The sequence below is a fragment of the Alexandromys fortis genome, unplaced genomic scaffold (assembly GCF_014885135.2).
Source record: "Alexandromys fortis isolate MF-2015 unplaced genomic scaffold, M_Fortis_MF-2015_v1.1 scaffold_217, whole genome shotgun sequence".
NCBI lineage: Eukaryota > Metazoa > Chordata > Mammalia > Rodentia > Cricetidae > Alexandromys > Alexandromys fortis.
Window position 1 is genome coordinate 632264 of NW_026068098.1, and position 26145 is coordinate 658408.

At 46.7% G+C, this 26145-nt stretch overlaps 1 protein-coding gene across 11 annotated transcripts in view; it reads right to left on the reverse strand.

Annotated features, from left to right (window-relative positions):
* Window positions 1–26145, reverse strand: part of Prkag2 (protein kinase AMP-activated non-catalytic subunit gamma 2) — a 272656-nt gene that overhangs the window by 21678 nt on the left and 224833 nt on the right. For 7 of the 11 annotated variants that reach the window (XM_050123663.1, XM_050123662.1, XM_050123667.1 and 4 more), the window contains one exon: window positions 5629–5735. In XM_050123663.1, the coding sequence (XP_049979620.1) occupies window positions 5629–5735 (107 nt within the window). Of the gene's footprint in view, window positions 1–5628; window positions 5736–11383; window positions 11597–26145 lie in introns of those variants that run through there. The other 4 variants (XM_050123665.1, XM_050123664.1, XM_050123672.1 and 1 more) reach the window with 2 other exon arrangements.

Sequence of the window (26145 nt, forward strand, 5' to 3'; positions counted from 1 at the left end):
TTCTCCCAGTCAGTGGGTTGCCTTTCTGTCTTAGCAACAGTGTCCTTTGCTTTACAGAAGCTTCTCAGTCTCAGGAGGTCCCACTTATTCAATGAGGCCCTTACTGTCTGTGCTGCTGAGGTTTTACGTAGGAAGTGGTCTCCTGTGCCCACGTGTTGTAGAGTACTTCCCACTTTCTCTTCTATCAGGTTCAGTGTGTTTGGACTGATATTGAGGTCTTTAATCCACTTGGACTTGAGTTTTGTGCATGGTGATAGACATGGGTCTATTTTCATTCTTCTACAGGTTGACATCCAGTTCTGCCAGCACAGTTTGTTGAAGATGCTCTCTTTTTTCCATTGTATACTTTCTAGCCTCCTCCCCACCCTGCTCTCTGTACCTTAGTTACAGTGTCCCCAGGTCCTGAAATCAGTCACTGAAGAGGAAGCCAAACAGCACCAGCTCATGCTTGTGTTAAAGTCAGGGTTCTGTAGTCCTGGCTCATCGAAAACTTCTGATCCTCCTGCCTCAACCTGGCAAGTGCTGGGATCACAGGTATGCACAGACCACTCTTGGCTCAAGCACTGTGTGTGTGTGTGTGTGTGTGTGTGTGTGTGTGTGTGTGTGTGTGCACGGGTGTGCCAGGAACGCAGGAGAGGCTCCATTCACGCTTCTGGAGGAGTCCACTCCTTTTCCTTTCCTCATTATCAGGTCTGTTCTCCACATGGCTTCCAACATCACAGAGGGTCTGGTGAGATCTCTACCTTCTCTTATTGTATCAGGATGTGATGCATCCGGGCAGAAATCAGACTCAGTTGTGTTCAGAGACAACATTTCACAATCTCTAAATGATCTTCCTCTAACTTATTTCACCCTTTCCAGCTCACGATCATTTTCCTTGACAAGAGAAGCGCCACAGGCTGAGGAGAAAGGTTCCACTTTCCTCCAGCCACACCAGGGAACTTGAGCAAGGGGATCAGTTCTCCCTTTTCTTCTAGTCTTGAGAATATGGAGTATCCCAATTACCTTGTGCATTTTAATTTTCATCTCAAATTATAACTACACTGTGCATCCCTCTTCTGGCTAGAGCCTTCTATTTTACATCTGACGACGTGTGTGTGTGTGTGTGTGTGTGTGTGTGTGTGTGTGTATGTATGTATGTATTTACCCCCCTCCCTTTTTTGAGATGGTCTTGCCGTGTAGACCAGGCTGGACTGAACTTGCAACAATTCTCCTGCCTCTGTCTCCTAAGTGTTGGGACTACAGGTTTGGCTGCCACATTCCGGAATCTTGGCCTTTCTCTTGGCCTCTCATGGCTGGCTGACCACTGTGTAAGAATCATCTTCCTTTGCTAGGAATCCCGTGACAAGCTTTCTTGGGTGAACATGGCACAGGCTTCCCTCTTCTCACGACAGTCCTGGTCAGCCTTGCCACCTTCTTGCTGGGGACAGGTTTCACCACGCCCCCCACAGGAGGAAATAGCTTACACACAGAAATCACTGTAACATCTTGCTATCTTACATCTGCAGAAACCTGGGAAGAATGAATGAGAACAGGCCAAAAAAGCAATTTAACACTCAACCAGTGGAGCGGACTGCTGCAGGTGGACTCATTTAATGCTTGGCCTGTGCAGCTAGGGGAGGCTCTAGCTCCTCGATGGCTAAACTTAGGGCATGTTAAGGCCATGTGAAGGGAGGCTCTGATACTGTTACTCCTACAGAACAACTAAGACAGGAACACTGGCTGACGCCTCGAGGGCAATCTGCATGCCTGGCGCCAGGACACTCTCTTCAAGCTGTAGAAGAATGCCTGTGCCTTAACTGGAGGCAGCACTGTCCCACTATGCAGTGTCTGATTTTCACGGGACTGGTATTCCCAGGCAGCCGAAGGCCAGTGCAGGAGTCACGCCAAGGCAGGTGCAGGTACCTATCAAGGGCAGCCAGGGAAGAGGGGAGTTAGAATGCTCTGCCTCCACAGGGATCTTTGGTGGCAGCTCCCTGATTTAGTGTCCCCAGGAATGAAACTGATCCAACTTTCTCATTTTAGTTACTTAACAAGAACTCTAGTGGTCAAAAGCCTGACTTGGGTCATCAAATAATGAGAATCCTGTACTTCAGGCTGGGTCAGCTCACTTACAGCACTGGGCAGTGGTCATGCCCTTTTAACATACAGTTTCCTGCATGGTGCCCTCCCCATGGGACTTGCAAACAGGGTCGTGAGGAACTGGACATTGGTCTGACTATAAAATACCACTCCAGTCCTCTAGTGAGGGTGGGGGTCCTGGGTCTCAAGCTGAAAGGAAGCATGTCAGCTTATGCTTAGGTCACCAAAAGCACAGTGAGGCTGCAGGCTTGGGCTGTGGCTATCTCCTCTGTTCTAGAATGTGTGATCCTAACACTGCTGAAGCTCGCCCACAGCTTGTTGACTTCAGCCGAATAGGAAGTTTCTGGAATTTCTGACTATCAGGTTAGGAAATCACACAGGGAGAGTATCCCAGGGGATGCACAGAGGTTGAGGTCCCTTTGGAAGGACACTCCCTGCCACCACAGGACTCTGAGGGGATCTTCTGGAGGCCACAGATAGACATTTCCATGTGCTACAATGGCACTGGCTCTGAGGGGCTCTAAAAGCAGTTTTCACTGGGATTTTAGCCTGAGCAGCAAGTCCAGCTGCTCTTCTGCTGGGCCTATGCCACAGCAAGGCCAGTGCTCAGAGCGCTGCACAGTGCTTCCATCAACAAGAAATCCACACCAGGAAAACATCCTGTCGCAGCCATCCCCTAAGACAACTCTTTCCACTTGGGAAACCATTCCTGGCTCATTGCTGGGCCCTGACCCTGATGGAGACTCAACAACTAACCATGGGATGTCAAAAGGCCATGCAGCTCAACCTCAGCATTCCCCGACCCCTGAGCTCACTGCTGGTGTGCATGGTGGCACTCTACTGTTAGGTGGAGACAGTGTTTGCCTTCCCTGAGGTGACACCAATGACTGCAGCGTCTTCCTCGGTCAGGAGTGCTGGCAGTGGAAATGGCTGGCCTAGGGATATGTCTTACAATGGCCATGGGCAGCACGACGGACCACTCCATCGTGTGTTGGTGATGAGAATCCTTAGTGGGCACTATCCCATACCATATCTGATTTCTGCTTCTTCAGGCCAGAGAGATGGAAAGGGGAGACTTGGACAATATTAAACTCTGGGGGTTTGGAGGTGCTGGAGTGGGTCTTGAGAGACCCAAGCTGGAAAGCCTTAAGCAAGAACGCTCCTCCTCCTTTGTTTCAGGGGGGCCCAGTGTCCCAGTTCCACTCTGCTCTTGCTTGCCAGTGCTATCCTCTGGCCTTGAAGTCTCCTTGAAAATGGCTGACTTTGGCTTACCAGAGCCAGAGTTTCTGAGAACTGTGGTTATTACACATGCTGTTTTTGGTATCTCCCTTTTAAAAACAGAACAAAACATAGTTTTCCAACAAACTTCTTCCTCTTCTCTCCTCTGTTGTGAAATAATCTTTTTGTACTCTGTGAAGATGTGTCATTCCAATTGGTTTAATAAAAAGCTGAGTGGCCAATAGCTAGGCAGGATGTCCATGCAGAGAGGATGCTGGAAAGAAGAGGGCAGAGATGCCAGGCGACACGGAGCAAGCAGAATGGGCAGTAAAAAGATGAGGTAATAAAGCCATGAGGCAGAGTGTAAATTAAGAGAACTTAGTTAAGTTATAAGAGCTAGTTAGAAAAAAGCTTAAGCTAAGGTTGACCTTTCATAATTAATATGAATTACTATTTATATGAATTATAACCTTTGGGTCTTTTTTTGTGAACTGTAGGCCCAAAGAAAAGCCTAACTACACTCCTCTTCTCTCAAGTAGCCCAGGTTAGCCTCGAACTTACTACATAGCTGAGGATGACCTTGAAGTCTTGATCCTCCTGCCTCTATCTCCCCAGTGCTGGGAATCTAGGCCTGTACTACTATGCCTCACTCTTTCTTAATGGCCGCATTACAGAATTCTGTGATGTGTCCACTTTGGAAGTCATTCACCCAGCAGGTCTTCGGGAATAGCTTGTTCTGCTGCTTTGCTTCTTTCCGCTCTCAGGGGTGTGTCAAGGAAAGCTGCTGCAGTTAGTCAAGATCTCCGAGTACATCTTCCCTCTGCTCTAACCACCACCAGCACGCTCTGTCTCCTTGTTCATAAATCCCAGCTCCCTCCAAGCTCGGAGAGTCACAGGATAAATCACTTCTGGGACGGGATATACACATGGCTTTGGTTAACGGCAGAAATTATGTTACTGAATTATTGACCTTGGGCATCCGGAAAGCATCACATTTTTCTCAGATTACTCATCCTGGCTAAATTCTTAATTCCAAAGAGCGCCAACCCCAGGGCACAATAAAATCTACATAAACAGCAGACTGGCGCTTGTGGCTGCTTCTGTAAATGTGAAGGGTCGAGAGTGTGGGGGAGTCAGGGGTGAGGGGGTAAGGGGCTGGGCTAGCAGTTTATTTTGGGGACTCAGGATTTCTAGCTTTTTATTCCTTTATTTGTTTGGTTTTGGTTTTGGTTTTTTGAGACAGGGATTCTCTGCATAGCCCTGGCTGCCCTGGGACTTGCTTGGTAGATCAGGCTGGCCTTGAACTCACAGAGATCCGGCCGCCTCTGCTTCTCTGCTTCCTGAGTGCTGGAATTAAAGGTGCTGCAGCCGCCACCACCACCACCACCACCACTATGAAGAATGTCTAGTTATTTAAATACTAAAATTTGTAGCAATAGCTGTAGAGACATTTCTTAGAGTGACTTTTTAAAGACCCACCTTCCTTACTATAATCATGAGTTTGCTTTCTGCCCTATGACTAAGAATCAAAGAATCTTTTTTTTTTTTTTGCTGTGGAATATTATTATTATTTTCAAAGAATCTTAGGTGCGTAAAGGGACCTGGTTCAATGAGAATCTACCAGCTGCCAGGCCTGAAAGCCCAGTTATAAAACCAATTGTATTTCCACAAATTAACAAAAGAAAAAGTTGGAAATGCAATTAAGCAAAAGCAAAAATCACTTCTGTCTTCCTGTTGGAAGGCAGGAAGATGACTCCAAGGGTCCGGTGTTTCCTCTAAAGTGTAAGCTCTGGATGCAGAATACAAGAGGCTTTGGATAACTCTTCTGGGAATTCAGGGTTCCATAGGGGGTTCAGGCCGAGGCTGCCCCCCACAGGCCATTGTTGAAATCACACCCTTGCTGGCTTCTTGGGGTGGTCTCTCTTTCCTACCTTTGGGGTTTTTCCTGACAGCACATCCGTCACAAGGCATCTGCCCAGAGTTCTTGGCTCAATATCTATGTCTTGGAACTCAAGTGAAGGCAATCTTACTTGGTGATGTGGTGTATCTGTGTGCATCCATATATGTGCATGTATGTACACAGATATGGAGTCTGTGGATTAAATTTTGATTTATGTTTAGCTAGAATTCAGTTTCTGTATCAGTACAATGAGCTTAGCAATAGCATGTTCCTTACGCAGTTACCATGGGGATACAGATGAAACCTCAGTCCAAGGTCTGATTCGTGGAAAGAACTCAGCCAAGACCGGCTGCCATTGCTGGATTGGATCCATGCAAGCAGCTGCCCCAACAAGCTACCAGAAGTTCATGGAAGCCGGATATACTCACTTGCAACGTAGTGTCGAAGACAACAAGCTTTGAACTGGTTGGAACGATGTCATAACATTTGTGTGACCTCATGAATCGCATATAAACGCCACTTTCTGAGTCTTCTGCTAAAAGGAAAGAGCAATGGGTTATTTATAATAAACAACTCCCCTTTCAGCCGACAGAGAATGGGCATGCAGAAGACCCACTGCTAATACTTGATGAGAACAGGGTATCCACTCTTGCTGCTTCTGTTCAGGAGAGCTCTGGAAGTATAATAGGACAAGGTGTGGCGGTCGGGGGGAGGGGCAGTCTACAGATTGAAAAGAAATCCCCCGATTTATTTGCATATGATATGATGATATGATTTTCTACTTAGGAAAAAGTAAATAGTCTACTTGGAAAAGTCCCACATCTTTTATTTGTATAGCAAAGTCACAGATAAAGCACCATTTCTAGGTCTTGAGCTATTTAAGTGAGCTAGCTGAGTAGAAGCCATCCTGCGAGCCAGTTAGTGAGCATCCTCCTCTATGGTTCCCACTGTGCTTCTTCCGGGTGCGGAGTGGGTGTCCTAGACAGGGCTGACGTCGTCTGGAATAGCAAGCATGCTTGCCTTCAGGCTCTGAGCAGTTAAGAACACCTGCCCATTGCTCTGGCAGAGGACCTGGGTTTGGTTCCTAGGACCCGAATGGTAGCTCACAACCATTTATAACTCTTGGAGATCTGCACTCTTGCCTGACCTCTGCAGGCACTGCATCCATGTAGTGAATTTACATATGTGCAGGTAAAACACTCATACACACAAAATAAAACTATCTTATTTTAAAAATTAGCACTCAAAGTAACACATCTCCTGTGGCATTTCCTAATACTTTGATCTGGCTAACTGCCACTTCCCTTGCCCCATCACTACCCCTCACTGCCTCCAGCCAGCAGGCAGGGCCCAGTGTAGCTGTAGAGACAGGCGGACAATGAGAGGTCATCCTCTTTCCTCACACAGTGGGTGCTCCATCCCTACCCTGCCTCTGAGCTGGGCAGGCAGGAAGTCTCCAGGCTTCTGTCTCTGAAAGCAGTGGTCTATTTTTCTCATCAGCTTTCACTTTCTATCTTGTAAACACTGATTGTGCATTCTAAACTCTACTTTCCTTTCTGGCCAATTTCTCTGAATGACTGGACTCATCTCGAGTAATGGATTAATTAACCCAGTTTACAAACACCTACAGCACATGGCTTGCTGCAGGTTCTTCCCAAAGCTGACTCTAAGACCAAGGGGTAAGCGAGACAGAGAAGGAATAGAGAAAAACCCTCAAAATAAGGCTGCACCCGTGAGCAGGTCACAGTTCGACATAACTGGAGGCACAGATGTGACGGGGAATGCTGAGAGCCTGGGTGTAGATCTGACTTCCTGCAGGAGACAGCGCCCATGCCTCAGGGGTCAAGGGTTATTCCCGGGCCATCACCTGTAGTTTTTTTTCTGCCCTGAGCATGACTACCAAATGCCCGTGAGCAGAGATGGTGAACCGGGAGAACAGGGTTAGAGAAAAAGGACCGCATATGTCAGCCACCGTTACCAGTGTCAGGGGCTGGGGCTGCGGCCCTCCACAGGGAACAATACAGTGACTGTGTCTGCTGTCCTCACACGATCAAGCACGCCGCCAAGGACAAGGTGTGGGTTTATGAGGGCTCAAAGCTGGTGCTGGCCCAGAGCATGGAGAAGTGAGTCAGTGTGTTGCTATCTCTTCTTGAAATATGTATCTGCCACAAAAATGGGGCCCCGCCCAGGAAGAAGAGCAACATTGAAAGTGCCAGGACGGAAGCCAGGAAGGCTCTGTGTCGGGGCCACGCGAGGGGACCAACAGGCAGCACTGCAACTCGTGGCAAAGCCATGCCTGCATGAGCCTTGGAGAGGCAGAGCCCCGAGGACGACGTGTCCTGAGGACACCATGCTTCTTTGGAGCATAGCTCTAATTGTTGCCTTGGTCCCTCACGGGTTGTGTGAAAACTCTTGGTGTTTCTAGCCCCTCACTGGGCAGTGTTACTGGTACTTAAAATAACAATGATTGGCTTCTTCCAAGCATTGCTGCTGGAGCAGATGAATGATTCAACCACCACCCTTAGAATTTAGACATGTAGACTTGTTAGCAAGGTTAGGTTAGGGTGTTTCTGCTAATGGCTTTAAGGTAGAAAATCTTGGGGAACAATTTAAAGTTTAGAAAGGTACATTTCTAATGGTTGGGTGAGGGACTTACTGAGGTCAAGAAGTAAGAACAAAGACAGCCTGGTTATTATTAACTGACAAGCCTTTCTTGCTATAGATCAAAAGTGATGAGTAATTCTTTGTACCCATTTCTGCCCGCAGCTTCCTGAGATAGAGAGACTGGAAGAGCGGGTATGCACCCTGAGGACTGACTAATTGTTTTTCATATATAAAATTTTAGATCTGTGATTCTTTTAAGATTTTTTTTTATAAATTACCTTTTGAGATAAATAATAAATTGATCGATCCTTTCTTTGTAACCACAAAATGCAGCTCTGCCAGTAAAAAACACTGAGAAAAATGCCTTGCTTGCTTATCCTCTGTTAATCTATAGCAAGCTGCTTGGACAGGAATGCATGTGGGTTCTTGCGTATTTGCTTTTCACCTCTAATATGTAAAATGTTTAATCATGTAAGACATATGGAAAATGGTTTTCATAGGTATTCATTGTAATTATTTATTTAGAAAACAGATTGTAGCCACACTGTAATTCTTATAGTGCTTGAAAGATCTTGCTGGGGTATATAAGCTGTAAGGACACACAGAAGGGATAGATCTGAAGAGGTAAGAAACAAAAGAGAGAAGAGAGTGATGAGAGACCCTGCAATTGTGTGTGTGCTTCTCCCTTCCTCACCTGCCCCAGAGTTACATTTTGCCCCACTTATCAGCCCCAGAGTTAAGTTTTACTTCCTCAGATAGAAAAGTCAAATGGACAGAGAGGGAGAGCGAGGCAAGAATTATCTTGATAGAGGAAACCATCATGGGGTTAGCGAGAAACTTGGCACTAGGGAAGCTCCCAAGAATACACAAGGATGATTCCAGATAGAACCCTAGGCAATAGTGGAGAGGGGGACTGACCTGGCCTTCCTGTAATCACACTGAGGACTACTGTACTGTCAAACCTGCATCCAGTGACTGATGGGCGTAGATGCACAAGTCCACAACTAACCAGTAGGCCAAGCTCCCGGAGTCCAGTCAAAGAGAGGGAGGAGTGATATAATCTGAGCAAAGGGATCAAGACCATGATGGGGTAACCCACAGAAACCACTGACCCAAGGGAGTGAGAGCTCACTGACTCTGGACTGACTGCTGGGGAACCTGCACGGGACCGAACTAGACCCCCTGAATGCAGGTGACAGGGAGTAAATTGGCAGTTTATGAGGCCACTGGCAGTGGGTCCAGGATCTATCCCTAGTACATGCAATGGCTCTTTGGAGCCCATTTCCTATGGAGAGATAGACAAAGGGGGGGAGGGCCTTGGTCAGGCCTCAATGAGGTGATAGGAAAGCCTCATAATGAGCTGTCCAATGTGGGTACTAGCAACTGAACTGGGGTCCTCTGGAAGAGCAGTAAGTGCTCTTAATGGCTGGGTCATCTCTCCAGCCAGTCCCTTTCTCCTTTGATTCACTGGTTCTTACATTCAGAGTAGGTCCATCCTCTTGGTTAATTCTCTCCAGAAATGCCCACACAGACACACTTGGAGGTGTGCTACATTAATTCAGGTGTTTCATAGCTAGCGAAAGTTGGCAATTAACAGTCACAGGGCTCAACAGCCAAGGAGTTTGCCACCAAAGCCCAGTGACCTGAATTTGATGCCTGGAAGCCACATAAAGGTGGAAGAAGAGAACCAAGCCCTCAAAGTTCTCTGATCTACACACACACACACACACACACACACACACACACACACACACACAGAGTATGTGTTCCTTGCTCTACCTCATGCACACACAATAAATAAAAATTAAACTAAGATGAATTATCATAAGAACACCTCTTGCCAACTGGACACATAAACACTCTCCTAAAGCCAAGACATTCCACCACTGACCTCTAAAAGGCTCAAATTAATTAAAGCCTAAGTCTCTTCCCAGACTCAAGGCTCAAGGCAAACTCAACTATGAGCACTTGCAAAATTTCAAAAGCAAGCTGGGGGTGCAGCTCTGATCCCAGCGCACGGGAGGCAGCGGCACGTGGTCTCTGAAATCAAGGCCAGTCTGCTCTCTGAGCAGTTCTAGTGCAGTCTGGGCTGCAAAGCTGCTACACACCCCTTGACTCGGCCTTTATGAAAATGCCTCTTCTGGGCAGGCTGAGAGTCATTCAAATTTCTGCTCTGGTTTTTGCTCCAATTTTGATTATAAATTTGGCTAAGAGCAGCTGTGCCACAGCTGAACACTGTGTTGCCTTGAAATTTCCTCCACCGGGCTTCCAGTCTTCAAAGCATAGAAAGGCAGAGACAAGTTCTTCACTGGGACATAATATGGTCTCGAATCCAATTCCTACTGGCCTTCTGGTGTTCTGAGCTCCCAGCAGCAAAACCTGCTGAGCTCCAGAGTTCCCAGGTGGCATCATCAACATGTTCATATTCTCCACAGCACTGTTCCAAAGGCTTGGAAAACAGTGTCGGGATGGTCAGCCCAGCTTCTCCAGAGCGGACCTCCAGTGTCAGTTACTTAAAAAATGTTTTAAGGTTTTATTTATATGAGTGTGTGAGTGTGTGTATGTGCTGTGTGCATGAGTGCTGTGTTTTTGGATGATGTTGGATTCACTAGAGCTGGAGTCACAGGTGGGGGGGTGTGGCCTTGTGTGGGTGCAGGGAACTGAACCAGGGTCCTCTGGAAGCGCACCCAGAGCTCATAACTTCCAAGGCACCTCTCCAGTCTCGTTGCTATTAGCTACTGTTGTGTCACTGCGGCGAAAGGCTGAACTGAAAGGACCAAGGATGTGTTCTGCTCAGTTTTGGAGTATAGTACATGGGAGGCTGCCTGTGTGATCTGTGATACAACATGCTCAGGTGAAGCACAGCACTTTAACAGAGAGCAGGCCGGTGCAGACTTTCCCTTTTATTCCCTCTGGGCCCCAGCGTAGGAATGGTACCAGCCACAACATTCGGGAAGAACCTTTTCTCCTCAGTTAATTCTCTCTGGAAACAACCTCAGACAAACCTGGAGGTGTGCTTTACCAATCTCCTAGGTGCCTCCCCACCCACAGGAGCAGACAGCTGAGATTCATCACCCCCGTGGCTCAGCACAACTGTCACAAACAATAAACCAACCCCAACACAGGATTCTCAGCTTTCTCTTATTAGGTGACCTCGTTAGCTTCACTAGTCCACTTGACACAGCCTAGAGTCATCTGACAGGAAGGCCTCAGCTGAGGAATTGCCCAGCCAGATTGGCCTATGGGCATGTCTGAGAAAAGTTGTCTCGATTGTTATTGGTGCAGGAGGACCCTGCCCACTACAGGCAGCACCATCCCTGGGTCTATATAAAGAATCTAGGCAAGCATGAGCCCGTGAGTGTGCAGTAAGCAGTGTTCCTGCGTAAGTTTCTCTCCTGACTTTCCTCAGTGATGGTTAGTGATCTGGAAGAGCAAGGCAAAGAAATCCGTTCCTCTCCATGTTGATTTGGTCATGGTGTTTTTCACAGAAACAGAAAGGAAATTAGAACATTAGGATTTCTTTATTTTTCCCTCATGCCCTTTTAGCTTAGGAGCCCCGCTGTGACAGCCCATAATCACCGTGCCTGCTTGCCTTCCTCCACACCAGCCACACAGACGTTCCTTCCGTTTGATGACCTTGAACCTTCTAAGCAGGGCAGGTAGACAACCTGGGAGTCTTGATGACTTGTCTTGGGGTTTTTGCTCACTTGCACCATGGACACGATAGCCAATGTGGATGACCCACCAAATTTGTCACCTGGCTGGGGATGTCTTCCTCGGTGTCCTTATTTTCTTCTCCGTGTTGTGGTCTCTGTAAGGAGGTGAGGAGTTGGGCAAAGCTTCTGTGTAATCTGGCCTACTTCTCCCGGGCTATCAACAGTCATATGTCGAGGGCCTATCGGCTCAGGTACCCAGTCTCTGATGATACACCTGCGTGAGCCACACAGCTCACATTTGGTCTCACACAGGCCTGAGTCAGCTCTGGCTCTGCCTGCCACAGTCCTCCCAGAACTGCCTCCCCCCTACAGCCTCTAGCCACCTCGATCAGGAAATGAGGCCTTGCTAGAACTCTGTGCTTCCTCGATCACAGTCAGGTGTGGGCAGACTCCCCCTGAAAAGACGCTGGATGCAGCCTCTGGGTCACAGGGAGCCGGAACAACATCTTGTATTAGCACGGTACACTTCTTACGTAATGAACCCACAGAGTGAGACAGTGACTAACCAAAGTCCCCACACTGCTCAGATTTCCTTAGTTTCCCTCATGTCCTGTTTCTCTCAGAGGATCTTACCCAGGATTCCACAGTGCATTCTGTCATGTCTCCTTAGGTGCCTCTCGGCTACAACAGCTTCTGAGGCCTTTGGAGGTCGCCTCAGCACTAGGCTAAGTCTGATGCTTTTCTCACGCGTAGACTGACTTTTGAAGAAGAGCCACAATGTTTTTAAAAATGACTAAATTAAGCGAGATGGTAAAGAGGCAAGACAAATGATAAAATGCCCATTGGTCTGGATGGAGAACAGAGTACCATGGATACAGAGAACAACCCACACCCACAGAAACACCTGGATGTGAAGGCAGGCAGGCGAACAAAGTTTAGGCAGATTTCCGATTCTCAGAGGAGTCACTTCCACTGTTTGCATCACGGTTAAGTTCCACATTGCAGTTGGGGGTGGAGAGAAAATAAGTAATTTGAAGTTAAATAGAAAATAAATAAATAAAATCAGCCCAAACAAAGAACATACCCACCCAAAGCAGCTTGCTCAGAACACATCATTTAAATCCCTGAGACAGCCAGAAGTCCAGACTTAGGCCCTTTCTGGGCTGAGTGTTCCAAGTTCCCTCCCTCTCTACGTGGAACTCTCCACTCTCACTTTTGTATCCTGCACACCATGCCTAGACAGACTCTGACTGGTACCTGAAGAACTGGCTCATCAAGTGGAGAGAGGCCGTCTACTCTCTGAGCTGTGTGTCAGCCCAGCGGTGCTGCTAAAGAACAGACCAGAAGGCAGCAAGCATCTCACAGCTTGACGTGAAAGTTAACATCACTGGCACCGTGCAACACCTAAGTTTAAATGCAAACGTGGTACACACTAACTGGGAATACGTGCAAATGAGATCCCTCTTTCTAAAACTGGATTTGGGGACTCAGGGACTTGCTGTCCTGTCCCATCTATCCCCATCCTGCCCATCCAGTGGACCCCATCTTATTCAAGTTCCTAGGGGTCTAGCGGGAACCCATCTGTCTGCCTCTACTGCGACAACCTCTGCACCCCACCCTACCTGATATCATGCTGTGGAGTCCTGTCAGTATACTCTAAAGGAAATGCATGGTCTTCAGGAAGTTGACTTTGGAGAGGCGTTTCCCTGGAGTCCCACTGTGCCTGTGCACACACTAGGTGCTTTTCTGTTTGTGGTTTACCGCATCCTTTCGGCCGTGGGCTGAACAGTGACACCCAGCTCTGGGAATGGTCACTTAAAACATCTGAATGCAGTTGTTTCATAGCTAGGGATTTTCAGATGTCAGACAGACCCTTACACAAGGCAAGGAGCTTGTGAACAGACCATCCTAGACTTGGGACCATGACATGTCCTTATAAAAGAGAGAAACATGAAGACCGTGCTGGACACCAAGGATTGCCAGAAAATAACAGAAGCATAGAGAGGGAATGGGAGGTGGGGGAGAGAGGGGCAGACAGACAGAGAGATAGACAGAAAGGGGTATGCCTGAGAAAGATTCTCCTCCCGCCTTTCCGGCTTCTGATAACTTACATCAGACTGTGACCTTCCAAACTGTGGGAGAATCCATTTCTGTTGTTCACTGCAGACTTGTTCCAGAGGCCTCAGAACACTAACACACCTTCAAAGATCAGCTCAAAGAGCACTTCCTCCCGCAACACCTTCCAGTTGCACTTAATTGCTGCCGTTCTGACATGTCCATTAGTGCTCCCAGTGGGAGCCCTTGCATGCCCACGGCATTTACAGGCCTGGTTCTCCCTGAGACTGTAAACTGTCTAGGGTGGCAAGCATGACTCGCTTTTCTTTACATCTGGGCATTCAGCAAGTTTCTACAAACGTCAGATACAAGTTACCTCTGGCTAAATCATGAGCCACTGAAAAATGAACAGATCAATTGGGCCAAGAGCAAGTGAGAATACGGGGTTCTGTGCTGATTCTGTTAGAGACAAAAGTGTCAACAAGCAGGTTTAAAAGATTATAGGCAAAGGCTTCTAGGGCCCAAAAGGGAAGGCAGGAACTCCTGCAAGTTGTCCTGACCTTATGTCCTGACCACATGAGCTTGGTGACATGAATGTACCCTGTCCCCAAGAATCGCTGGTGAAGCTAGACAGAATGCAAGCAAATAAACTTTGTTGACAATATATGCCTTTATAAAATTATGTTATTGGAGGGCTGGAGAGATGGCTCAGAGGTTAAGAGCACTGACTGCTCTTCCAGAGGTCCTGAGTCCAATTCCCAGCAACCACATGGTGGCTCACAACCATCTGTGATGAAATCTGGTGCCCTCTTCTGGCCTGCAGGCATACATGCAGGTAGAACACTGTCTACATAATAAATAAATCTTTATTGGAGAGGGATATTTGGGGTGTGTGTCACAGAAATAATGACCACAGGGAAATTGTCTGTCTATCTAGGAGGATATGGGGTGTTTTCTCCTATGACTCTACTCTCTGCCTTACTGCCTCGACACAGGGCATCTTACTGAACTTAAAGCTCACCACTGCAGCCAGGATAGACAGACAGCCTGAGAGCTGCTAGGATCTGTCTGTCTCCACCTCCCGATGCTGGGGTTACAAGCACATACAAGATACCTGGCTTTTTGTGTGGGTGCCAGGGATTTGAACTCATGTCCTAATACTAAGCCATCCCATCGGCACAATAGATACTCTAAAAGTTCTGAATATAGCTGACTAGACAAATCCAAGTTCCTCATGGAATCTTAAATTACTGGTATTTCCCCAAACCAACTTCCACAAACTTTTAATTTAGAAAGAGATTGCAAAAAAAAATGTGTACACTGCTTCATTTTTTGTCTTAATTGTATGAGAATGAAGAGGATAATCACTGCACTGTGTTAGTCAAGCAGAGCCGTGAAAAGATGATCAAAACAGCAGACACCAGAACAGGGACTAACAGTATAATGGCTTCCCAGTGAGCATTAATCAAAGCTAAATGCAGGATGGTCGATGAGACGATGACTCAGAAATGGACTGCAGGATTCTCGTGTGCGGAGATAATGCCTACTGATTAATTCAGTACTGTGATGGACAGCTCTGTCAGATGACAGGACCTGGAACGGCCTAGGAGACAAACCTCTGGGCATGTCCACAGGGACTAACTAGACTAGGTGAAGGAAGGGAGCAGACCCACCTGAATGTGGGCAGTAGCACCATCCCCCTGTCTTAGACTGCCCAAAAAGGATGAAGGGAGCTGAGCCCCAGCCTCCACTTCTGTCTGCTCCCTGACTTCAGACACAGTGTGACTGTCACTTCTCAACCCACGGCCACAATGGACTACATGGACCCCTTAAATTATGGACCCAACAAACCTTTCTTCATTTAATTCTTCTTGTCTGGTATTTTGTCACAGCAGTGAAAAAAAAATAACTGCTACAGCTACCAGCTGGATGGCACCATCAGGCAACGCTGGTCTCAGGCTGGGAGCAGTCAGCCAGGAGTGAGGCTGTGGCTCTAAGACGCAGAGCATGTTCTGGCTCTGGCTGCACCACCCCAAACCCAATTCTTATGGCTGTCCTGGAACTCACTCTGTAGACCAGGCTGGCCTTGAACTCACAGAGATCCACCTGCCTCTGCCCCCCCCCCCCAAGTGCTGGGAATAAAGGCCTGCCCTGGGACTCTAGATTAGTCTAGAAGGAGAGCTGCCCTGTCATTCTTGGGACTGGGCACACATGACAGATGGTTGATCTCAACCAAAAGGGGGAAAGAAAAGACAGTCTCGGGTCACAGCTGACCTCCCCTCTGTCAGCTTCTCCAGGTCTCCTTGGACACGGACCACAAGAAGGGTGAAAATACCAGGCTGCACCAGTCACAGTCCAGTCCTACCTTCCAGGACAGGCTGCTACACACCACGTCAGCATTGGTGTGAGCTATTCTAGCCTCACCTTGAGCAATCCCTGAGGCGCCTTAGTGAGCTGTAACATACTGTTCTGTGGTTGCTTTTGTCTTTCAACTCCATTCTCAAACTGGCCACAGACACTACCAAGAAGCGATTGCTGGCAGGTTTTTTTTTTTCTTTCTTGTCAGCACTGGGGATAGAACCCAGAGCTTCAAACAAGTGCTCTCCCATTGTGTCATGCCCAGCCCCGACATCCTCTGCTTTTATCCTTAGACGGAAGAGGGAGCTGAGAAGAGGCTGTCTAGACAGTGTTGTCCAGAAGGTGCCTAGAGGGTGGGGACCACACTGTAACAGGATGTGAGGTCAGAACACTGTGGGGGGGCTGTTAGGGTGAGGATAGATGGAAGGGGAAATGTGGATTTGGAGGTTCAAACCAACAACTTGGTTCCAAGTCTTGAGCATGAGAAAAGACCCATCCTGCAGTATCTCTACAAGAATTGGAAATTTCTGCCAGTCATTACTATTTGAAATGTCAGTAGGAAGTATGAAGACGTTTCCAAGAATAACCGCACAGAATAGCCAAATACCATAATATAAACAACCACCGTGATACACAGTAACCAATACTGTGGCTGCTTAGTCAAGCCTTACTCTCAGTTCATGACCAGCATTAACCCCAGGCTCAGAGTCCATAGGGAAGTAAGCTCTCGCCGCACTCCTCAGAGGAAGACACTGAGGCTGAGGGTTCAAACAGCTTTCTCCAGAGTAACACGACACTAACAGTGAGAAGCCAGGGTGTCTGACATTCTAGACAGGGCCAGGAGACAGTGACGGAGGGTGGTGGAATCAATTCGACAACATTACATAGATTCAAAGCAGAACAGAAAAAGCACGTGCCTAGTCTAGGTCTGGAAGCGTGGGGGGTGGGGAAGAGTAGAAAAGATCTGATGTGGGCCCCACAATTAAGAGGAATACAGGAGTTCATAGAAGAACATGAAGGAAGCCCACAGCAAACAGGAGCCCCACATTCTTCTTCCTCCAAGCCCCTAAGGGGATTTCTGGTGAGTCCTGAGAGGGTTCTGCTGTAGGTTGGGGTGCTCTCCTGGTATCTGGCGAGTAGAGGCTGTATGTGCCTCTCCCACCTATCATCACACGGCCGAAATGTCAGTGGAGGGCAGGCTGAGAGCCCTGCAGTAGCCTGGCTGGGGTTTTCAGCTCTTTATCTTCCTCTTGCCCTGCCTCTCCCCGGTGCCTCCAATCGAGGAACGCATCTGCTCTCCAGGATCCTGTCCACCACCACTGGTTGCTGCTGCTGCAAACCATCATGGGGATGTCAATGAAGCAGGGAGGGACATGTGGGAGTAGAGGCATGCTGGTGTCAGGCTGACACACGGCAGGAATGAGGCACACTGGGTGTCAGGCTGACATATAGCAGGGGCAGATGAGTGAGATGATGACCCGTGCCTCTTACAAATTTTCTAATGTGCTTGGAAACATAACGTGCTTTCTTATTTTTTTTGTCTGCTTGACACAAGCTCAGGTAATCTTAGAAAAGAGAACTCACCTGAGAAAATGCCTATTGGAGAAAATGCCTACTGTAGGGTATTTTCCTCCTTCCTTCATTTCTTTTTTCTTTCTTTCCTTTCTCTCTCCTCTCTCTCTCTCTCTCTCTCTCTCTCTCTCTCTCTCTCTCTCTCTCTCTCTCTCTCTCTCTCGACAGCGTTTCTCTGTTTAAAGTTCTGGCTGTCCTGAAACTCAGAGATCCAGCTGCCTCTGCCCCCCAAGTGCTGGGATTAAAGGCGTGCACCACCACACCTAGCTGCATTTTCCTTTTTGAATTTTATTTTTCTTATTTTTAAGTGCATTGGTGTTTTGTCTGCATGTGTGTCTGTGTAAGATCCCCTGGAACTGGAGTCACAAACAGGTGTGAGCTGCAATGTGTGTGCTGAGAATTGAATCCGGGACCTCTGAAAGAGCTGCCAGTGCTTTTAACAGCTGAACCATCTCTCCAATCCCCACAGCTGCATTTTCTTCCATAGCCCCTGCTTCAATTTCTGCCTCGAGGTTCCTGTTCTGCATGAGTTCCTGCCTTTGTTTCCCCTGATGATGGACTGTGATGTGGAAGTGTAAGGCAAATAAATAAGTAAGCCCTTTCTCCTCAAGCTGCTTTTGATCACAGCAACAGAAAGCAAGCCAGGACACATGAACACAGACAAAGCTAGATATCAGTATAACCTAAGGGGCGGAAGGAACCCTGCTAGCATTTTATTCTGGTCCAAGTTTTTTTTTTGTTTTTTTGTTTTTTTTTTTGTTTTGTTTTTTCCAGAGACAGGGTTTCTCTGTGTAGCCCTGGCTATCCTGGAACTCGTTCTATAGACCAGGCTGGCCTCGAACTCAGAGAACTACCTCCACCCGCCTCTGCTTCCCAAGTGGGGGGACATGTGCCACCACCACTTGTCTTTGTCCAATTGGATTTGGTTTTATGTGTGCTCGTGTGCATATATACAGGCACTCATGTATGTATCTGTGCAGACACCCTTGGGGAAGTCAGGACAACTCCAGATGTCATTACTCAGACTCTATACACCCTGTTTACTGAGACCAGGCAGCTCCATCCCCCTTCCCAGAATACAGAACCCAGACACTGAACTAATCCAACAGTAAGGCCCATAACCAGGTCAGAGTAAGCAACAGCTTGACTTTAGGACCAGGGACCACCTTGCAGTTGGTGGCCAGCAGCGTCACAGTGTTTTCCAATCTCTACTCTACTAGTGATCTTGAAAAAGACCCTGGGCAGAGCTCTTGACATTTCCTGAGATGAGGGGAGACTCCTCAGCGGACGTCTTAATATACTTAAGGCTCCTTGCCCTGGCACACTGGGCTTTCGATTGCTCACACTTATGTTTGCACAGTCCTGCAAATGCCTTGTGTGTACACTCGATCCTCTGCTTTCCTCTAACTGTTGCCTTCTCCGGCCCCAACTTATGAATAAATCAGGCCTCACAGAACACCCATCCTTTCCTGTGCCCTAAAATTTAAATAACCAAGGCCTCTAAGGTTTTGTGGAATTCACTTACAAACAGGCTGAGTACTACACTCTATTATAAGGGAAAGTGGTAAAGTGAGATTTTTTTTTAAAAATTACTTTAAAATTACCTTTATTAATGTATAATTTTGTGTGTGTACAGTGTTTACAGTATATGTACTGTGTGTACAGTGTTTATAGTATACATACTGCGTGTACAGTATGTTTATATGTACCGTGTGTACAGTATATGTACAGTGTGTTTATATGTACTGTGTATACAGTGTATGTAGTGTGTTTACAGTATATTACTGTGTGTAGTGTGTCTACAGTATATTACTGTGTGTACAGTGTGTATGCGTGTGTAGAGTTTGCATATGCATTTGGAGGCCAAAGTCAACCTCAGCTGTTGTTCCTTATGGTACTAACCCCCGTTTCCTGAGACAATGCTCACAGAGTCTGGAGCTCATCAAATAGGCTAGGTTGGTCGACCAGCGAGCCCCAGAGACCACTGTCTCCACCTCCTGGGACTTCAAATATGTGCTAGCAGTCACTGAGGGCTTACACCTGACCCAGAAGCGCAGGTAGAACAGGGCAAGTACCAATGGGTAACTCAGTCTATCCCAGTGACACACCTCCTACAACAAGGCCACAGCCCCTGTCCTTTCCAGACAGTTCCAGCTGTCAGGGACCAAGCACACAGATATTCGAGCCTATGGGGGCTAGGCTTGTTAAACCTGCCCTAGTCCTACTTTTCTTTTTAGAAAGTTTTGTCTTATATGTACAAGTGTTTTGCCTAGATGTTGATCTGTATACCTACCAGTGCCTGTGGAGGTGAGAAGAGAGTGTTGGGGGTCCCCTGGATCTGGAGTTACAGACAGTGTGTTTGTTCTGGTCCTCTGCAAAAGCAGCAAGCACTTTAACTGCTGAGCCGCCTCTCCAGCCCGCCCATTGCTTCTTTCCTTTACGGATCTGTTGATAAGAAGCCTCTCTGATGTCTGACAGTCTGTGGTCTCAGTCTCCTCTTGAAGAGACTTGACAAAGGTTCACTAGTGCCAATGCTTTCTCCAAGAACAAGGCTTCATCTTTACTGAGCAGGGCTATTTTCCATGAGATTTCATCGGTTTCTGTCATGTCAACAGATTTTAGAAGGGGAAAAAAGCTGAAAGGATCTATTCAGCAAACCACCAGAGGGTGTGAGATCAATTCTGTCAGCCAGTGCAGGGGAATTCAAGATGAGTGCACGCCCAAGTCCTCAGAAAACCCCACGAGATTCTGCATTTAGACTCCGTGACAAAGGCTACCTTCATTCCAGCAGAGGCAATAGCAACTCCTGGAGTTTCAGTGTAGGTCCACACTCACATGTACACCGTCAGGGTTTAGCAGTGGAGGCCCCATTAGAGGTCCGCTGTTGTCCATCACGGCACGCTGCCGTTCTTAGGGCTGGAAATGCTTCTGTCAGGAGTGACTATTTCAAGTCATCGTGTGGGAGAGCCAACTGCAGGCTCATCACAGGCACCAGCCACGGACACCTCACAGGCCTGGGAGGCCACACCCCAGTCTGTTCCAGCAGGGACTCAAGTTGAGTGGCAGACGGAGTAGAAAGGAGAGCAAGGCACAGGGAGACTGCACAGCCAGGAACTGTGGCTACCTTTCCTTGTGGCCTTCAGCAAATCAGTCCTTCTGTAGAAGAGGAGCAACTTTTCCTACTGGCCCATTCCTCTCTCTTCTTCTTTCTTCTCTCCCTTCCCACCCTCTTATCTCTACCCTCCCCCCCTTTCCTCTTCCCTTGCCTCCATGTGACCAAGTGTATGGAATTCCCTGCCCACTGAGCGCAACGCCTACAGGGCCTACATTCTCTAGTCAGTTCAGTTCGGACTCTGTCCACCCAGGGTAGGAGGGGGTGGGAGGGGGACCATGACGGACACATCCGATCCACAGACGTAGCAGGTCTCAGATCCCAGGTGTAAACCTCCTTGACTGACTGCTGTAAATGAAGGTTCTGGTGGCTCTCTCCCTGGGATCCGTCAGTTTTCTTGAGGGCAGCATTTAAAGGTTGATCACAAAGATGCACATGAGGATGTACTAAGGTGGGAGGGAGCGCAGACGCAGAACTTCCACAGACCTCCAGGTATTCAGCTATAGAGAAGCTCCCTGGGTTCTTTGCCTTTCAGGGTTTTTAATGGATGCCTATTTAGCTGGCATGACTGCTTAAATCACTGGCCACTGCTAATCAACCTCAAGCCGCTTTCTCTTCCCCAGAGGCTAGGAATGGGTTTTAAAGTCCCAACAACCCTCAACCCTCTAAGTCTGCCTTAGCTGTCCTGGTGACTAGCCTCATCCTGAAGTTACCAAGGGACAGTCAACCAGCAAGCAATCAGTACTAGCATACAAAACGACATACCACTTTGAAGACTGAGGATTTTAGACCTTGTATGCCAGGAAATGGGAGACACCACCACTGTATTTGACCATATTATCAGGCTCAAGTCTAAACTATGATTATTTCTTCTTTTGATTTTTGCTTGAGACAGGGTCTCCTCTCACCCAGGCTGCCTGAAACTCACTATGCCACTCAGACTAGCTTTGAACTTGCGGGACTCCTTCGGGCACCATCTCTGAGTGCTGGGATACAGGCGCAAGCTACCATGCCTGGCTCTTTATTTGGGGATGACACCATCGTGAAGGGTAGTCTAAGTACACAAGGTAAACGCTAGTGCTCACCACGGCTGGCAAAGGGGCAGTAGCCGGACCTCCACGAGACACAGGGCTGACTGTAGAGAAAAGGGGACCAGGCCTTGTGAGCTGCCACAACGTTTTGCTTAGTTGGCTAAAAATCCTCTTTAGGGCAGTCACCACTGCCACGGAAACTGGACACATCCTGCGCACTTTAGTGAATGATACGGTCATGTTAGTCAATGCACATATAATCACAGAAGCTAGGTGCTGTTATGTCCAAGTTACCTGTGAAAAAAATAAAGCTTTCACTACTTTGCTGAAGGTCCCAAAGGCCACACAGCCAAAACAGGTGAGTGTATATAGATGCATTTTGAGGTGGTCACAATGGATAGATACATTTCCTGTACCTCCTTTTCTTTCCTTTCTCCATTCTGAGACAGGGTTTTGAGTAGCTCAGGCTGACCAACCTGAGTGCACCAGATAGCTGAGGGTGACCTTGAATTCCCTGACTCTCCTGCCTGCAAGTGTGGGCTGGGATTACAAGCATGCACCACATTGCTGTGCTGGGGATCAGACCCAGGGCCTCCTGCATGCTTTGCAAGTGCTCTATCCACTGACCTCTGTCCATTTCAAAGAGAACGTGCCCCATGATTTATGCAGTGACTTCTTATTAGCAACTTCTTTATAAACGACCCAAGTACTAACCAGAAAGTTAACAAATGGGTGATCTTGACATGAGCGACACTTAGTGATATGTCGTAAATTCAGCTCCACAGGAGATAGCTCAAGAGGGATGGATGGAAGACTAAGCAACCACAATCCAGCCCAACAGACCCCAAGTTAGCTCCCTCCCCCATTACTTTCTCCTTCATTATCAAAGACAAATCAGATCCCTTTCTCTACCCCTAACAGAACACACCTCATTCCCACAAAGGAAAGATCTAGAAGACCCTCCTTCAGATACAGACTCTGCAACTAGCAGCATGTCCTGTCTGCCTGAGTGCCTCTGACTTGTCCACTCATGGGACACAGCATGCTTGGACTGCACGGACAGGTGGAAACGTGTCCTCTCGGAGCTACTTGGTACCTTCCTCTCCCCTCTACTTCTCGACATTATTCATCATTATCAAAGTCAGATCTCCCCATCCCCACAGTGCCTTCAACACAGGCACCTCATTTTTTCATAAGAATCAACCACCTAAAGTACCCAAGCCTATGTGCTAAAGCTCCAAATCCACCTAACAGATATTTATAGAAAACAATGTCTCAGCTGTCACAGCACCACCAGGACCTGCAAAGGCTAACTTCTGCCTTTGATCCTTGGATCCACAGGAAGCCTGGTGGAGTTGGTGTGCGTGCATGCAAGCATGGGTGCGCGTGGCAAAGGACTTCATAGAAGGCTGGAAAGGCTGGAGGGTGACACAAGGATAAAGAGGGAAGGAAGGAAGCAAGCAAGCAGGAGAGGACCCCATGGATAGACAAATGATGGTCATGGAGTTTAGAGGCAGGACTGCAGGGGGCAGAGCAAGCTGCAGAGATCAACTTGTAGTTCAACAGAAGGATGAAGAGACTTGGGCTGGCAGGAACAGAGAGGCAGTGATATTTTATTTTATAGTGCTATTTTATTAATGTTTTAATAAATAAAGCTTGCCTGAAGATCAGAAGGTAAAACTAAGCCACTAGAAGCCAAGCAGTGGTCACACATCTTTAATCCCAGGGTTTGTGAGACAGAGGCAGATGGATCTCTAGGAGTCAAGGCTACCCTGGGATACACAAAATCAATGCAGAAACAAATCCAGGTGGTGCTGGCTCTCACACCTTTAATCCCAGTACTAGGGATTTAATTCCAGCACCAAAGGGGAATATAAAATGGGAAGAGACAAAGGCTCAGGGCTCAGTTTGCAGTTGCTCAGCCTTGGTAGAGGTAAGGTTTTTCTATTGGTATGGCTATTTTGCTTTCCTGGTCTTCAGCTTGAACCCCAATATCTGTCTCTGGGTTTTTATTATTCATGCTACATTTGGTGCCCAACATGGGGTATACATTTTAAACTCTGTCATGACATTAATGGTCATATAGAGAACTAACTAACTCTAGAAAAAGGTTTCATCTGCCTTCCTCTACATGGGTTTGAGTCTTATCAGTTTTCTGCAGTGAACCATGAGCACGCCTAACAGTGACCTTTGAAGTCTCCATAAGAAGATGGGGCCCCACAATGACAATTCCTTCAGGACTATGATAACAGCACTAAGTTGAAAAAACCACCACCAAAAGATTGGCTTTTGGACTACAAACTGCTCAGAACAATTTCGAGGTGACTAGCTGAGATGACTCAGCCTCACAGACTACTCTAGCCAGGACCTGAGACAAGCCCTGCCCTTTCCCATTCTGCAGAGACAACAAATGATACAGCTACATCTCCCAGGACTTGACAATTAATCCAAATTTTTCTTTTCAGGATCCGCTAAAGATACTAATGCCTCCAGACAGCAGAAAGTAAATTGAAGAATATGATGTCCACATTCCCAAGAGATGGGATGGGTGGGTTTTAGTTGTCCAGGGGGTTATGGATATTTGTCATTGTTTAGGGGGTTGGTAACAAGTTATTGGTTATGACCAGAATGAAAGTTGAACAAAGGAGATTAGATTCAGAGTTCTTATTTTGAAAAGAAAAGAGGGGGATATAGACATGATAGGATAAAAGGGTAGATTACTGAATCTACTCTGGAAAGAAATAAGGGAAGATATAAACATGATACGATAAAAAGGTAGATTATTGTGTTTACTTTTTTAAAGCAGCTACTAGTTTTAAATGTTGTACACTGGACTGGACTTTTTAAATATTGTATACAAGTTTTGCATATTAATACAAATTTGATATTAATTTTGTTAGAACATACTGTACATACATTTCTACTCTTGTTCAAGGTATTGTACCTATGCAGCTCATTTAACAATGTAATGCAAATTTCTAGTCCTTGAAAATTATTATTACCAACTGTTTAGGATAATAAGGAAATGCAGGTTAGTAGTTAATTCCCAGTATAATTGAACTTGTAGTCATATTAGGTATGTTTTCAAGGTCAAAGATATATTTTAGTTAAACAGGTCATCTTCAAACACTGAGATCTACAGAATATGGCATTTAAGATGCTTTAATCACAGTTTTTTTTCTTTTTTTTTTTTTATGACAATGAGACATGTCTGCTCCTGGCAGCACCAATCTATTTCAGAGAAGACAATGTGCATCAAAGAAACTCCACATGGAGTTTGTTTTCTTTGCAGCAAAAGTAAGCCACTGGGCAAGAAACTGCCTTTCCTTGACTGCTGACAGTATGCTGTTCTAACTGGACAAGCAGGATACAAAAGAGAGGAACTACCAAACTTGCCCAGACAAGGTGGGACAGTCCTTCAAAAAACCTGCTTCACAGAAAAGTCTGTCAGATATTCTAGGCCTGTAGGCCAAAGATGGATACCCCAAGGTTGCAGAGGAACTTTGGGTGACTGTCCAGGCAGTCAGCTGTTTCTGTCATTTCTCACAATTTTTGGAAGTCCCTTGCTCGCACATCCTGCTTACTCAGTTTATATTATTTCCTTCTTGGGTCTCTAAGGGAGTTGAAGACAGATAGTTAAAAGTTTTCCTTGTTTATCAGATGCAGGGAGAAAGTTATGATAGAAAGTAAATTATGTACAAGACTTTGCACTCACAGGCTAGGATAGATATGGAGTATTTTCTCTGAATTTGTAAAAAGCAAATGGACTAGGCATTGTTGAAGTATTTATTGCCTGCATTTATTGTATATAGTTATCGTACTTATCACATATAGTTATCATATATAGTTATCGTACTTATCACATATAGTTATCATATATAGTTATCGTACTTATCACATATAGTTATCATATATAGTTATCGTACTTATCACATATAGTTTTTCTTATGTTAGTTATAGCCTTTTTTATTTTAGACAAAAGGCGGACAATATGGTAATATTTTATTTATATTTTAATAAATAAAGCTTGCCTGAAGATCAGAAGGTAAAACTAAGCCACTAGAGGCCAAGCAGTGGTGTTACGCACCTTTAATCACAGGATTTGGGAGACAGAGCAGATGAACTCTTTGAGTTCAAGGCCAAGGCCGTCCTGGGTACACAAGATCAATGCAGAAACAGATCCAAGTGGTGCTGGCTCACACCTTTAATCCCAGTACTAGGGAGTCACAGGTCTTTAATCCCAGCACTAAAGGGGAATATAAAATGAAAGGAGACAGAGGCTCAGTTTGCAGTCGCCTGGACTTGGTAGAGGTAAGGCTTCTCTAGTGACTTGGCTGTTTTGCTTTTTTGGTCTTCAGCTTGAACCCCAATAACTGTCTCTGGGTTTTTATTATTCGTGCTACAGGCAATGCTTAGAAAGCAGTCCTAAGAGGTTGTGGGTGAGGTAGCTGGGAGAAACATCATTCTCTTAAAGCAATACGGAAGCGCCATTCACCAAACCAACTGACAGAATAAAGAGTGGGGGTGGGGAGACAGAGGGAAAGACAAAAGGTGTGC